Here is a 16,111-nt window from a genome sequence, read left to right on the forward strand (position 1 = left end):
TAGGTCCGAACAGCCAATTCAGTGACTTAAAATTAATGTAAGGCGAAAGCAAGTAACATGTATAAAATAGTTTATTACCATAATAAATAAAACTTTTTTTTTTTTTTTACAAATATCATTTGTGCTTGTTTAAAAATGTTGAGAAGGGAATATCATCAATGGAGGGGCCTGCACGTTTCTCAAGCCACAGCTATACAGTGGTGTTCTTGGCAGCATTCTCAGCTGACCACAAAAATAGTATCAGCTCATTTACACTTTTGTTTATTCATGCTCATTTGGACAAAGTGACAGATGCAAAGGAAAAAGAAAAACCCAGTAAAGGATTTGGCAGGATTCAATCGAGAGAGTTTTCATATAAGGAGAAGCCCCAGAATGACGAACTGCTCATGAGTAGAAGCGTCCTTGAGGTGTCGGGGAAATGCTGGATGTGGGCAGTCTCCAACTGATGCACAAACACAGCATCAGAATATTAAGAGAATACATTCATTAGGGGAGGGTGCATCCTTCTTAACGTAAGACCAGTTTATATCCTGATACAAGATCTGTGAACTTCTCATTGAACAACTAATGGGTCCGTTGGATGATTCAGAAGTCACAGATAAAGAGACAATGGCTGTAAGAAAAGTGTAATGGCAGGCAGGGTGGCACCCACCGGTCTGGCACCTGCAGGGTATTCAAGTCCAGTTCTAGAGGTTCCAGAATAAGTCTGATATGCTCTCATGAGAAGGAAGTTTCACTTGAAAGTAATTTAAGCTGCAGATAAATTCACATTGATTCTTTTGAACTGTAGGGGTGGAAATTAAAACTTCCCAACATAAACACCTTTGGTGAGAAAATGGTTTTTTCTCTGATGTTTGCAGTCAGTGCTGAGAGGATCGTGAAGTCTCCTCCAGGTGGAGGGCACGGGAGCTGGTGAAGGTAATTTTCATTGAAGCGAGAGAAGGCAGTATATAGAGCAATAACAATGATTTAGCAACAGGGGGGCTGTCTGGGGCTTCAAGTGTGCCCTCAGTGGCCTCCTCTTTAAGCAACAGTAGGTGATAAGGGAGGAGAGAGGAAGGGGCATTGGCAGCTCTATCACAGCTGGAGTTCCATTCAAGGGTCTTAAGGCTAAACGTCTTTATTGCAAGACATAGTACAATCTATTAATCAAATGCACATCAGCAATGTGTAGCTCCACCAGGGCTCTTAAATTTCCCAGAGTATGCATGTGAGACATAGTGGTCAGTGCAATAAGGAGAAATGGGGATCTTCCTCCACCTAGTATTCCTAAAGCATTCACTTAGTCCTGAGGGCCTGGACAGAGAGCTCGACAGTTGGCATAATACCTCTACCTTCCATCTAAGGATTTGGAGAGGAAGCTTGCTGGATGGGATGGGGTGATAGTACATTTTTACCTCTGTCCAGCTCTCCACACTTTTGAAAGAGGAGGATGCCAGGAAAGGGGCTGATGTTTGGCCAACAGCAGCACACTGGATTGAGGCTGAGGGTAAAACAGGCCCCTGGAACTGGATCACGAGAAAAAATCAAGTAAGAAATGAATTTCCAAAAGTTTGCTGGAAGGCTGCTAAAGGGGCTCAGCTTTTTAAACACTTGGGCCATCCTGTAGCATTAATGTTATAACCTTATTAGCATAATGTAGCATTGCATTAATTAATGCAATTAGTTGCATTAATTGTATACTAGACAATTTGGTTTCTTAACTAAATGGTCCCCTTTGTCTCTGTCCTTTGGCTATCTTGTCATGTCCAGTGGAGGAGCCCTTTGTAAGTATATGGGATGGCAGCGCCCACTGCTGGAGTCACTGCCCTGCTCCAAGAACAAACAAACCATCTCGTTGACTCCCTTCATTCTTAGAGTCAACCCTCACCCACCCTTCCATCAGCGAGGGAGAGAATGTTCAGCCAGCAGCCAAGTGACAGGGACAGGACCTCCCTACTTCAAAGCAGCATGTCAGGATATTCTCTGGGAAATGGAGCTTCAATATGAATGACATTTAAAGAAAATAATTTCGTAGAGATTAAAAACTAGCACTTACTGGACAATGGTGCCACATACCATGCCCCCTCTCCTCAAAAAGGAAAAGCATATCCTGGGCAAATCTGTTCTCTCTTGGCATACTTTTTCCGAAGTCTAAATGTTCTGTCCCATACCTACTAACTTTTTGTTTCCCTAATCTCTCTTCAGCCACCAGATAATGGTTCATACTGGAAGGGTCAGGTCAGTGGTGTCTGAAGCACATGGTCCTGGCTCAGGAACCCAGAGTGGCATCCTGGCATGGGAAGGCAGTCAGCACAAAGCAGCCTGCGGCCAAGTGCATGGCCCGGAAAGGAAGGGAGAAAGGTTTGGCTCATTTACACCATGTTTTTTTCAGAGAAAACAATTACAGCAAAAAAAAAAAAAAATCCCTCAAATCCTAGGGAGGATGAGAGAATGAAGCCCATGCACCCTCACATGCACCTGTGACCCTAAGATGAGCAGATTGCTGCCGCAGGAGCCAGCTTCCAGTCATAAGCCCAGTTTCCATTGATTCAGGAGTGTATTTCTGAAGCTATGCTTCCCCCCAAAACATGTCTGGACCTCAAAGCCTTACAGCATCTTTGTCCCTCATACCCAGAGGTCTGAGAGATTTCATGGACATCCATCTGCCTCCGGCAGAGCTGGAGGGAAGTGGCAGGGCCTCTTGACATCGGGCTGTGGGGTTCTGGACAAGAAGCCTTTCATCAAGTCCATGGAGAGCTTGGAGGCAACAAGTCTCCAGGGGCAGGTGCTTCTGAGGCTGGGTTTTGGGGTGATTAGAGGCCTGCCCTGCCTTAAACGTGGTGGTTCTCAACTTCAAAAGCAAATTGAGGAACATCCTCAAGCAATGGCAAACTAGAATGTTAGGTGGCAGCCAACAGATGGGATTCCAGATGTTTTACAGCCTCTTACCGAAAGACTGGGCGGCAGCTTCTCAAGTGAAAGAGGCTGAAGGCCTCCTGGCTTTATCTGGAGTCACCAACCCTTGCAACTCAGCCTTGGGAAATTAGACTTCCTCTTCTCTGCATGCTGCCATCTGAGGCCAAATTGAACTATGTCGCAGCCTGGAGAAGTCAGGGGCAGCCCCTGGAAGCTTCGTGTGAGAAGCTACATGTGAGGTTAGGGCGCATGGAGCAGGACTCCCCCCGGAGCTGCCAGGCCCTGGCTTCCCAGAGCCAACCCTGTGAACCAGAGGTCAGCCCTGCCTTGCACAATTGAGGGCCAAGCCTGGGACTCACCATGAGCACTGGCAGGACTAAGGAGGTGTGGTGGACAGGCTCGGACCAGAGGCTCTCAGAAACACTGAGTATCTTTGGTAGGGCATAGGTGCCAGGGATGAGGTCACCTTCTAACACAGGCAAAGGTAAGCCCCTTTGGTAAGTCCATGTTGTCAGCTGCACTCCTAATTCCACTCCCTCCAACCTGACTTTCAGAGCTGAACTTCTAACCTTGCTTGTCAACATTTGGAGTCCTGGCACCTCTGTCTAGGATACATGTCCAGGCCAGTTTCACTGTGCCTGGAAGAGACTGTTCCCCTTTCCTTTCTCAGATGCCACTGAGAGAAGCCTAAGCACAGCAATAACCTGACTCAGGTGACTACGAGGCAGTGGAGTGTCCTTGAGCATCGTGGCCTAGGGACTCGGATGGCCCATACGCAGCTCCATGACTATCGCTGTGAGCTCAGACCTTCCCTGTGGCTCACAGCTCCAAGGCCACGTCTCTGCATCACCTTACAGAGGTAGCCAGAAACTCACTGCTTTGTTTTCTTTCCAGCTCCTGAAAAGAGTACAACCATGATCCTACAATCATTGTCCATTTTCTCTTCAAATCCAACTGACGTTAGTAGGAGAGAGGCTGGCTTTAAACTAAGGCCCAGCATGGCTCCCAAGTGCCTATAATGACCCCATGCAGTGAACAAAATACAAAGGTCTGAAGGGCAATCCCGATGAGAATCAAAGTATAAACACAGCACTTGCTACAGTTCTGAGGTTGTGTGTGTCTATGTGTCTGCTGTGCTAATAAAGCAACTCTGGGCTCATGACCCTTCCTGCCGATGCTCCATACCCTGAGGAATGCCACAGGAACACTTGGGAAGGGGCCGAGAAGGAACAGAAGCAAGGGAGCCTGTGTGTGAGGCCAGCGGCATGCAGCAGGGCCAGAGGCTCAGCTGGGGACTCTGGAGCCCTCCCTGCCCACTGTCCCAGAGGAGCAGGCTGTGGGCCGCAGCACAGAGAACCCCTGGATCCTGAGGGCCCCTCTCCAGCTCTCACCCTTGCCTCACCTCCCTGGGGAAAGGAGACCTGAGGATTCCCGGCTCCAAGTGTCTATAGAAGGCATGTGCCACCCCTGCAGCTGCTTTTCTGGCCTTAATCATGAGACAAAGTTTCCAGGCTCTACCCTCCTGTCCCTCAAGCTCCCCTGGTCCCGAGCTAGTGACAAATGGCAACTACAGGAAAACACGGTGATGTCAGACACGGGCTGTGCAAGGACGGGAATGCCGGGAAGTCCCTGGCCCATTGCAGTCTGTGGTGGGGCTGGGGGCGGGCTTGGCAAAGGAGCCCAGCATGGTATATACACGAGAGGTTCTCCGCACTTTCCCACCAGTCCCCAGGTGGCTGCTGCTCTGTTTTGGTCGTTTTAAACTTTTACAAATATCATGGTAGTAAAAAATTAAAAATGAAGGAAGATACCCTTTAGACAGCATGTCCCTTCTTCCAAAATTGTGCAAAGACGGTTCAGATGCAGCTGCCACCTTGCAGGGTAGGGCACACTACCCTTGCTGTTTTTGTGTTCTGCCCCACGTTTTCTGTCAGGAAAAGTCGACTTGAAGTGTTGGTCACGTGGACATGTGTGTTCGGGGTGGTGGTGACGGCAGGGGTGGAGGTGTTTGACTTTTTTATTTTTATTTTTTTGTAATACACCTCTCAGCTGGCTCCAAAAATGTCTCTCTCTGATTCTGGGGACTGTGGCCTCGATATTTCAAACAGCTCCTGAGGCGACTGAGAGGATCTTCTGGAGGTTAATATCCTGAGTATCTCGGAGAGCTGTTTCTCAATATTGGTCATTTTGGCGTTCAGGGCCTTGATGTCCTCCTTCAGCTCGTGCCTTACCTCCAGGACCGTGGCCTGCAGTGTCTGCTCAGGGATGGGGTAGAAAGAATGCTTGACCTCCGCCAGGATGGGACTCCGATCCTGGGGGCTCCTGGCCTCACCCACGTTGTCCAGGCGCAAGTCGCTCTTGGTGATGCCACTGTCACACGAGTCTGTCTTCTTCAGCGTGGCCTCGCCTGACGCTTTTGTCCTCTCGGGAAGCGTCTCCATCGACTCGGCCTTGGACACCTTGTTCCAGTCCTCGCCCTTCCCGCAAGCATCTTTGAAGCGGGCCCAGCCTTTGCGTTTGGCACAGTCGCCCCCGCCTCCCTTGGGGCCCAGGCACTCGGACCCCGGCGCATGCAGCTTTGCGTGGTCTGGCACCCCGGAGGTGGAGGCTGCCTGGAAGGACACGGGCGTGGCAGGACTCTCACGCACGGTGACCACGCTGGCCTTCACGAGGCTGTGGTTGGCAGAGGCGTGCTCTGTGAGGACATTGCCCTTCTCTACATCCAGGTCATCCAGGTCCCGGCCCCCTCTCTCAGCCGCCAGCCTGGCCTCTTTTTGCTGTCGGAACCTCTGGAAGAGGCGCCGGACAGGGTGGTCTGGGGGCAAGATCAGGGGGGCCTCATTCTTCCGTTTCATGCGCTCTTCCTCTTCACGCTTCACATCGCTGATCTTCCGGAACACAATCTGCAGAGAGAGAGAGAATGATATGCCATGTTAGCCACCTGCTGGCTGTGGCCACCCTCAGCCCCTCTGCCTATCATGGCCCTCTCTTTCCAGCCCACCTGCCACCAAGAGGCTGGGGCGTACAGCCTGCGAGTCCTCACGAGGCTTTTCTCATGACTGACGTCACCCTCCTTTTCTTGATAGTGGCTTCCAGCTTTCCAGCAGCCGGGAATTGACTCCCCTGATACTCCCTTCAAGAGGAAAAAAATCCCATCATTTTCCCTCCCCACATGCCAGGAGGCTGAAGAATCCAAATATTCTCCTCCCAAGAGACTGTCCCCAGCCTCTGAGCCTGGACTCCCTTCAATCTGTCCTTGTGTGCAATTCAGAATCTTCTGATGAGCCCTTCAAATATCATTTTTCTGGCTCCACTTCAGATGAAGTCCATTAGTGTCTCTGCACAAAAGTTTGAGTATGTCTGGTCTAAACCACACTTCAGGGCAAGAAAGTTTAGCTGAGTCCCCAGGCAAGGCTACAGCTAAGGCTTCCAATGCCACCCACAGATCTGGACCCTAAGTGAATGTCGCTGGCTGTGAAAGGTGTAAGCTGTTTGCACGTGGAAGCCTTTCTTGTCTTCGGGGAGCTTACAGTAGATTAGCATCTTTAAAGTTGAACATGAACTTGTCCTAACAATAATACTCAACACATGGACAGTGCTTTGCAGGTCCTAAGGCACTTTCATGTTACTTCATGTATTCCTTTTGATGGCACTGTAAGGTCACTGGAACACCTGTTGTTATCCCCAGTTCAGCGACAAGGAAACCAAAGGTCAGAGTGGCTAAATATCACACAACAGGTAAGTTGCCTAGAAGGGACTTGTATCCAAGCTACCAAACCCCAGATCCATTAGGTGGCCACCAAGTAATGACAATACGTCACGCAGAGGGATGGATTGTCAGCAAAACAGACTCATGAGTTTGGCTCTGCGTGTAGCATAAACCACAGCTTGTGGGGCCTCCCCTGGGTCACCGTCTGACTATGGGAGAGCCCCATGATTTCTAGATGACATTGCACGTGGCAGTTAGACTCTGGGCCATGTTTTGACCCATATCGTGTTTGAATTTGTGAGAGGCAGCCTGTAACAAGTTGTCATCTTAGTGTAAATTTCTGGTTTGCGGACTAGAAGTATTGAGGTTGCAGAGACACAGAGGGGAGGCCCATGGTAAGGGAGAACAGCAGCTTTCCCATCATCTCCATCAGGAATCTTTGTGCGCTGGACAGGCAACTCAGACAAGCTCAGAATGTGTCCCAGGGACTTGCCACATGACTCCTGGCCTTGGGGAGGCACACACGGTGGCATGCCAGGAGCATGGACTTGGGGGTCAGAATTAAGTTTAAGTCCCAGCCCCACTACTTAACCATGTAACCTCACACAGGTGTCTTAACTTCCGAATCTCAGCTTCCTCCTCAGAAAGTGAGGAAAATCTCTACTTTTCAGACTTGGTGTAAAGCTGATACAAGCTGATTTATGCGAAGGCACTGGCCCACTGGAGATGCTTCGATGACTCCTGTTGTCCCTGCCCTTTCAAGGCCTCCAGATGAAGATGATGCAAAATTCACCCCACCTCCTCCAAGAGGCCCTGCCCTGCATTCTCACCAGTAGATTCTCAGGTATGACCAACAAGAAGATTGTTTTATAGTGCCCAGCACAGAGGAGCCAGATAAACTGTTAGCTGCTTGATGCTAGGACTCCGTCAGCAAATCACTGGCAGACTAGAGGCCCACCTCTGTGTTCTAACTTCTTAGTCAAAGTTCCTGTCACTGGATGAGTATATACGGAGGTCACTAACAAGTAGATGGGAGGTTAAATCTTCCAGCTCTTACCTGGGTTCATGATATGTGGCTTTCTGACCTCCAATGGGCAGCATTTTCCCCATTTCTGCCGCCTCTGGTCCCCTCCTTAGCCGTACCCTACTGCCCCTATAGTCTGGTTTGCAGATCCAAGAAATGAGACTTGGGAGAATCCTGTCCACCCTGAAGAGGGCCAGAGAAACCCAACTAAAGGTGTCATGGGGGGATGGGGAAGTGATCAGTAGAGTGATTGGGACCGTTTTCACTCTGTGCTCTGAGTTGGATGCCCCTGTACACTGATCTGTTCTGGGAATAGCCTCTGCACTCCATTAAGCATCCAAATCCTCTTCCCACCAGACCCAGCACAAATGCACCTCCTCCAGAAAGTCTTCCTTGACTCCAGTGTGCTCTGAGTTATCCCCCCACCTCCAATGGCCCTTTCTATGGTCAGACTGTTCTTCTGTCCTAATTATTCTCTATCTTGTATCCATTTGCAGTAGAGAGGCCAACTTCCCTCTCCTTACTCCTGTACCTTCTTAGAGAGCGGAGAAGAGAAGGAAATAGGAAGGAAGGTATACAAAAAAGAGGAAGGAGAACATGGGTGGGAATGTGGATGCACCAAAGAGAGATGATGGCTTTTACAGCTCACTGCTCTTTTCCTGCCCTTTATTTCTGCAGGAAATCTGATTCCTAACACTATTCTATTCCTTGCAAGCAACAATTCCTGAAGGCGAACATAATTTATCCGCTCTAAAAGGTCCCTGAGGGCTTAGAACAGTACTTTGCAGGTCACGCTGTATTTTTTACTTTCTAAATTTTTCTTGTCTGCCCTAAAAGAGTAATGGTTTTCTGTTTTGTTCCCAATTTCCAGCTCTTCTAAGTACCTAGTACCTAGCAGGCCCTCAGTGAATATTTGTGGAATGAAGAACACTTAAATATTGGCTAATGAATCCGTGGGAGAATATCTTCTTCCTGGAAAGATGAAATCACAGAGGTCATAGTCAATGTTATAAAAAGCAGGGTTTGGCCTTGACACACATCTCTCTTAACATCAAAGGTCAGGGGCAGCCTTTGAGACTTGAAATGAGATGTTGTAAGACTAACAAAAATGAAGTTCTTCAGATATTGAGGAATCGACACGAAAGTGATCCCAAGAGGCTGTAGAGCAGAGTATACCAGTAGGTTTACAACAGCTTAACATAATTCATGGTGGATGTTTAGGAGGGGAAGTGTGAGTTCCTCTCTGAGGGTGTGGCTACATACACTGTGCTTGTCACCCAGACGCTCCATGGGTCCAAATCCTGGACTGACCCAAGCAGCACATTCAGGTGTTGTGGCTGCGTAGTCAGTGTGGGCAGCTCAGGCACTCACAGGCAGGGCCTTTTGGTGGAAACCTGGGGTCTCTGGATCTGTGCAGACTTTTTTTTCCCCCGAAGTGTCATCCTAAGCTGCCCTCTATCCTGTGTGCTAGAGGCAACCCACCTGAACATCGCTGTCTCAACTAATGGACAGGTGATCCAGGGAAGAGCTTCCTACCCTACAGAAATGCCTGGTTCTTCCTTTGAGAATCAGGGGAGTAAAACCAGCAACCTCAGAGGACAAGGCAAAAGGAATTCTTATAGAACTGATGTGGTCTGACAGCTTGCTCATCAGGGGTCAAGGGCTCTGCTTACTAACTTCAACTGCTTTTCTGGAGAAGTTAGTCATGGGGTCTGTCTCAGAGGCAGCCACGACCATGCATTTTGCCAAGTATGTTAGATCTGAGTCAGCAGGAGCGGTTGTATGAGTCATGACAATGAGATCTGTGCCACCAGCCACAGCAGCCCTCTGCTTTGAGATGCTCCACAGCTCCCCATGGCAAGAGTGTATCCTGATAATGAAGGACTTGACTCCCAACTCCATAACCCAGGATGCTCCCTGTGCTGGACAGGCGGTGGATGGAGGCCTGGGGAACAAGTCTGTGCAGCTTTTCCAGAGTATTTCATGGGGCTTTAAGAGGTACTATGACAGGGGAAAAGGTCCCAAGTTAGGTAACTTTGAGTCACACTGCAATGTTAAATGGGCTGCTTTACTACAGGACTTCTCAGAGCCTTAACATGCTAATATGCCTTATGAATGTCTAAGAAGAAGACATTATATGCAGCATTTCTTAAGCCAGTTCCCTCAGATCCTCTCTTTTGAATGAAAGAACCCCCTCTGGAAAACACTATATCAATGTGTAGGGTATGGGGTGCCCTCTGTATTTGTGTATGGCCCAGACAGCTGAGCAGGTATTTCCTGTTCCAGCTCAAGGCAACCTCCTGTCTCTAACTCTCTTGCTGAGCCCCTGGAGTTTGAGAGTTGAGGTCTCCATTGCAGATGCATTACCCCCTGGTGGACAGGCCAGGATCAACCCAAACTCTGTGGCTATAGCCACTTCCCTGTTTGTGAAGCCAAAAGAAGGGATGTATCCTGCCCTCCCCCACAAGAGTCTGCTTCTGATGTTTGTGGTTTAATAGGGAGAAAGAAAAAGATCACAGGAGCCTATATGCACCACACACAGGCTCCTGAAGGATGGTGTGGAAATAAGACCCTAAAGGGAATGTCCTAAAGGACTTCCGTTTCTACTCATCCTCACTTCAGACTGACCTCATACTGACTTCATCATCTCTGCCTGGCTGATTTTATTTTTTGAACTCTTACATGAGCTCAGAAGGCTGACATTTAAAAGTACCCCTGAGATGAACATTTTTGCAATGAGGACAGCTGCTCATTGGCTCTTGCCTTCTTTCTTCACATCAGAGATCCTTAGTCAGAGATCACAGCAACAGAGGGGTGCTGGGGTCTGTCTGGAGAGGTGGTTTTCACTGGAAAAGGCCCAGCCCTGATGATAGAAAACTACTCTGTTCCTGGCATGGTGAAGGCACTGGTAACGGGTAAGTCCAGATCCTTCCTGGATCCAGCCAGAGTCCGGCCAGCCCACAGGGACATTTATTTTCTCTAGCCTGACATGTTGTTCAGAATGCTGAGCAGCTTATGACTTATTGCAACATGGAGACAGAGGACGCCTGGAGGGCAGGGATGCTGCTGTGCCTTGTTCATCTAACTTGGCATCCCTCGGAGGTTGCACCAAGCAACAGCCTTTGAGCCTGGGAAGACTTACATGGTTGTTGAGCTGGATGGACTTGACATGCAGATCCTTAAGCTACAGGGATTTCTGGGTAATTATTTTCAACTTGGTTTGAAAAACCAATAACCCTGAAATCTGACGTGTCAGGTCGACCACCTGTTCTGGGTTACATTCAAAGAGGGCCCCTCTCCTCTCAAGCCTAACCTATTCTTAACCTCTAGCCAGGACTAGGCCAAGGTGAGGAGGAGTCCCCTCAGGGTCCTGGCAGCATGCGTTGGGGAAAGGCAAGCCTAGAAGGGGAATGGACTTCTGGAATCCTGACAGCAAAAGAATGTGGGGAGGGAACCCAAGTGGGAGCACAGTTACTTAAAAGAACTCAGATTGTGGAATAAAAATACATATGTAATGTCAATCCTCAGTGGTTTGCATAAATGAGCAGGGACTCAGTTATGAGTCATTGAAAACTATGGATATCAAAAGGGATTTAGATGATTTTTATCTTGGATTCAGACATATGTCTCCAATCTGAAATGCTCTGCAGTAGAAAGAGCATGGGCTTGGAGTGGTCCTAGCTCTGCCACTGACTAGCCACTGCGTGACCTTGGGAAAGTTATATCCCCTTCCTCGGCGCTACCAGATCAATGGTTCTGCAATCTGGCTGCACTTCAGAACCACTTGAAGAGGTTGTCTAGTGAGAGAATTTCCCGTGGCAGGGTTAGAAACTGGCATTTGCAGCAAGCTCCCAGGTGATTCTGACATGGGCAGCCTGACCCAGGCCTCCTGACCAGGCTCTCAGAACCCCTGGGTAGATGGCTGGTGAGGTCACTGCTACTTTGCTGTCCCCTGTGCATGGACTTCTGCCTACACATGAGTGTGGCCACACATGCCAGCCTCAGCCCTCCTCGGTGCTGCCTGGGATTGGAGCAGGGAATGTCCCTGATAAGCCTCTGGTCCCTGAAGGATGACTGAGAGAAAACAGGCAGGCACTGAAATCATCTTCAACTCTTTCTTTCTTAGATCTGACAAAAAGCTGTCTAGAGTAGGGGGACACAAAGCCAAGCAAACATTTATTGAGCACTCACTGTCTGCAGGCCCTCAGCAGGGCACACACACTGTAGCTCCTTGCTAGTAGGAGCCAGGCCTCTTCTCCCAGGGGTGGGGTCCAAGCTGGTGCTGAGTCTCGCCGCCTTGCATGGCAGGGCATCAGAAGGGCCCTAGCATCCCCACTAGGCCATTTTGACGTAGCTTTCCACACCCACCAGCCTCCTCCACCAGTAACCCTGCCTAGTTTTATGGCAGAGCATAAAACAGGAAGATTAACAAACTAGGCCATTTAAGAAACTTAAAACATGGAAAAACAAACCGCAGATGGGCAGATAGGAAAAGGCAGTTGACTGGGTTTCACTTTTAGTAAAGGCCACTTCTCAACCCCTCAGAAAGATCGCTTCTGTTATGATGGCATCAAACGCTACATTTTTTCCTCTGTATCATGAGGAATATGTGACAGCCCAGAATATGGTAGGCCCTGAGTCTCAAAAAGGGGAGGGGACCCCAGAGGGACCCAGGCCAGTTCAGCTAAGGCTGTGTGCCGCCCTGGCCTGAGGCTGGAGAGAAGGAAGCACAACGCTGTCTCCAGGGATGCCAGGCTTGGGAAATAGAGCAGTACAGTCACAGCTTAGGCACAAATTGCTAAGTGGACCCAGTGTTGGGGGGCAGGAGCCTGTGGAGTCAGCACGGGATGACAGCATGCGCACAAGCTTTGGAAGTCAGGCAGGCTTGGCTCGTGTTCCCCGAACCTCAGTGTTGTCACAGAATACAACTGATTTCACAGACTATTATGAGGATTCAGTTGGATAATGTAAGTAGGGCCTTAAGGAGAGTGGCTGACATTTAATAGGTGCTCAGTAAATGTATTATATATCACTCTGTGGGGGCGACCCTTGAGATGATTCTAGAAGGATGAACTAGAATTAGGTACAAAAGGTAAAGGAGTTGGGCGAGGATGTTCCAAACAGGGAGCAGCCCACGCCATGACACGAAAGCAGAAACGCCAGCCAGGGAAGAACAGTGTCTGTGTGGTGGCAGCCTGGTGGGAGGAGTGGAGGCTGAGCAAGAGCTCTGATGTGCCAGGCACTGTGTTAAAGGTTGGACCTGTGCCATCCTTACAGAAACCCCAGCAGGTGGGTACACGGTTATCCTAACTTCTCAAATGATGAAACTGAGTTTGGAAAAAGTGACCACCCAAGAGGACAAAGCAGTGGACTTGTGAGCCAAACCCAGGCACCCTGAGTCCCCACCCCCACCATGTCTGAATTCCTTCTAGGGAAGATGCCTTGGGTTTTAGGACAAAGGACAGTTTCTCTCAGTGTATGTTGGTGACCTCCACTAGTATTTCTCAGTCTCTGTCAGCTGGCAACTTCTCTAAAGAATTCAGGGACAACACTAGGAAGTAGCGTATCTGGCCAAGGGAAGGCAAAAGGCCAAGAAGCCAAGATTCCCAGAGCATTTGAAGACAGAATGCTCTAGATGCATTAGGCTGTGTGGTCCTTTAACTTTTCAGGATGGACCAATGACTTAGGGTGAAACTCAGACTCTGATTGATTGATTAATGTGACAAAGAGGGACTAGCAGCACACGAGCCCAACTGTTTGGCTTATTGGAAAGTCCTGCCTCCCTGGAGGATGCTGAGGTTACCCTGTTGGCCACTCATGACCTCTGGGCACAGCCCTAGGGAGGAGGAGTAGGAATGCACAGATGTCCCAGTGGCCTTTACCCAGGAAAACCCTAGAGGCTAGAGCTGTTCTGTTCTCAGGGGACCTGGTCCACTGGTTCTCAGTCCACTGCTAACAGGCAGGCCCCTCCGACCACCATGCAGCTTCTGCACTTTCTTCTGGCATTAATCAAGAATGACTTGTCTGACCCATCAGTAACATTCCATGAAGACTGGCATCATCTTATTCACTCTTAAGGCCCCTCCCCCAGACTGGTGGGCATAGGCAGTAGGTGGACTGGACATACTTTCTTTTGATAGACAAACTTTGGGCCTGAAAGACTCCCACAGACTCTCCTGTTCTTCTGTCTTCAGGAAGGTTCAAACTCAAAACAGATGAGTATCCTTTGTTCCCAGTGCCACCCAGCAAATAAGATATGCCCCTGGGTTGCTACTCAGGGAAGAGATGGCATTACTGTGCAGGAGTCTCTGTCCTCTAGCATTTCACTAGGGGCCACATTTGTCACCTTCTCCTTGTTTTGTGCTCCCTAGGTATAGTTGATTGAATTAAGACCCTCAAAAGACATGTCCACCCAGAACCTCAGAAGGTGGCCTTATTTGGAATAAGGTTCTGTGCAGATGTAAGTAAGGTGAGGATCTCAGCATGAGATCGTCCTGCATTAGACTGGGCTCTATACCAGAGATGAATGTTGTCACGAGAGCCAGGGGAGAAGGCAGAACAAAAGCAGGGCCGTGGGGAGATGGAGGTAGACACTGGAGTTCTCTAGGATTGCTGACAGCACCCAGAACTCGGACAGGCCTGGAATGGACCCGACACCAAATCCCCAGAAGGAACCAGTGCATAGACAATGTTACTGCAGACTCTGGCCTTCCGAACTGTGAGAAGCAATTTCGGTTTTAAGCCCCCAAAGTCTGCGGTCATTTGTATGGCAGCCCTCAAACTAGAACACAAGGTCTGCTTCACCACGTCCTCCTCCCTCCCTCCCTCCCCTCAGGGAGGCCCTGCCCACAGCCCTGCCCTGTGCTCTCAGGCCTCCACCAGCTGTTCTCCCTTCTGCGTCGGTATTCACCCTCACGCAGCTAAGGCCAGCACAGACACTGACAGGACGATGCATGCAAGTACCCACACCCACGGGGTGCTGGTTTCAGGCCAGAGGAAACGACTTGATCTTTCAAAGCCTTAGTTGTCTTCTGTACAAAATTCCTACTACTATTTCTTGTAGAATTGCAATGAAATAACATTTGGGAGAAGCCCCCCTCCCTTCATATTTATAAACCAGTGCTGCTTTTCCTTCTGGTCTCAGCTCCAAGCCTGAATATTCCCACTAGTAGTTCTTCAGCGTGGGCAAAGCAGCCAGTCAGGCCCGTAGGAATCAGAACCCCACTTGGGTGTGTGGGAGGAGCAACTGATGAGAGGGGCCAGGTAGAAGACTGTGACTATCATTAGTGACAGATATGGAGGGGATGGCCCGGGGAAGCAGAGGGGTAGGGAGATAAAACACAACAGGGTCTGCTTCTAGACGTACATACCAGTTCCTGATGCAAGAGAAACAAAGATGATCCACAAACGCTGACCCTCAACCTGTGGCCTCACCAGCACCAGGTCCCTGAGCAGCATTTGCAGCCCTGTGGGTATCCCTGGGAAACAGATGCTGCTAACTCCTATGGGGCTTTGGCTGCTGATGTCCCCCATCCATGTGCAAACCACAAGCCTTCCCTTAGCCCTTCCAGAGGCCGTTTCAGCAGCCTGCTTGCCTGCTTATGTCTCCACTCTCAGAAGGTTCTACTTGGATCCCTCAAAGGAGGACAAGTCTTACAGACTGGAGCTTTCAGCCTCCTCCTACTTCCATGAAAAGCTCCTTGAGGCATGTGGCCCCACTGGGCAGCCCTCAAGAGTCCTCTCTGTCTTTGTCCCTTCACTCTTGACAGTGCATAATAGGGAAGCCTAGAGCCCTGCCTTCCCTACATTCCGCAGCACTTGCCAACCAGGAAGGACAGAATCACCTGGGGAACTTTTCCAAATACACATCTAGCCACCACGCCCCTTGTATCCCTCCTTCCCCCTCAACCTCTACCTCTATTTGAGAGCCAGTGCCCTAAGCCTAGAATGAAGATCACGCCAGTAAAGACACACACGGGAAATGGGGTAAGATTGCCACATAGGACATATTTCATATTCGTGTTTAAAGGACATACACAGGTGTGTGCTCAGCAGACAAGGTGCCCCTTCCACCAGCTACTCCCAGCCCTCTCTCCCTCTGTTTTTTTTTTTTTTTTTTTCCCCTTAGTGACAGATATCCTATCCTGAGGCACTAGATCTGAAGCCAAAAACAGCTGAGCAGCGGTGGGAGTGGGCAGTACTCCTGTGTTGCCTGAGCCACCCCCGCATCCTCCCCCCACCGCCCCTGCCACCGTCTACAGGGCATATGCCCAGTGCCTCTCCTCCAGGTGGGAAAGAAACCCAGCCAGTGAGGGGTCTGTAATCCACAATTCCCAGGGAATCCCCCTGGAGATGAGCAGTCCCCAGTCCTAGGACCCCTGGGGAAAGCCTCTGTGTGGTGATAGATTTCACAGGACTTCACAGCTCTGTACATCCATTCTTTGGCCAAAGCTAAATTTTTTCACTGAGGTTTTAAGCCT

The 16,111-nt window shown here is 49.6% G+C and overlaps 1 protein-coding gene across 2 annotated transcripts in view; it reads right to left on the reverse strand.

Annotated features, from left to right (window-relative positions):
- Positions 1-53: 53 nt before the first annotated feature.
- Positions 54-16,111, reverse strand: part of KCNH1 (potassium voltage-gated channel subfamily H member 1) — a 440,752-nt gene continuing 424,694 nt past the window's right edge. For both annotated transcript variants that reach the window (XM_074385133.1, XM_074385132.1), the window contains exon 11: positions 54-5,801. In XM_074385133.1, the coding sequence (XP_074241234.1) occupies positions 4,944-5,801 (858 nt within the window). In that variant the 3' untranslated portion in view covers positions 54-4,943. The remainder of the gene's footprint in view (positions 5,802-16,111) is intronic.

This window comes from Saimiri boliviensis, chromosome 14, assembly GCF_048565385.1.
Source record: "Saimiri boliviensis isolate mSaiBol1 chromosome 14, mSaiBol1.pri, whole genome shotgun sequence".
Taxonomy (NCBI): Eukaryota; Metazoa; Chordata; class Mammalia; order Primates; family Cebidae; genus Saimiri; species Saimiri boliviensis.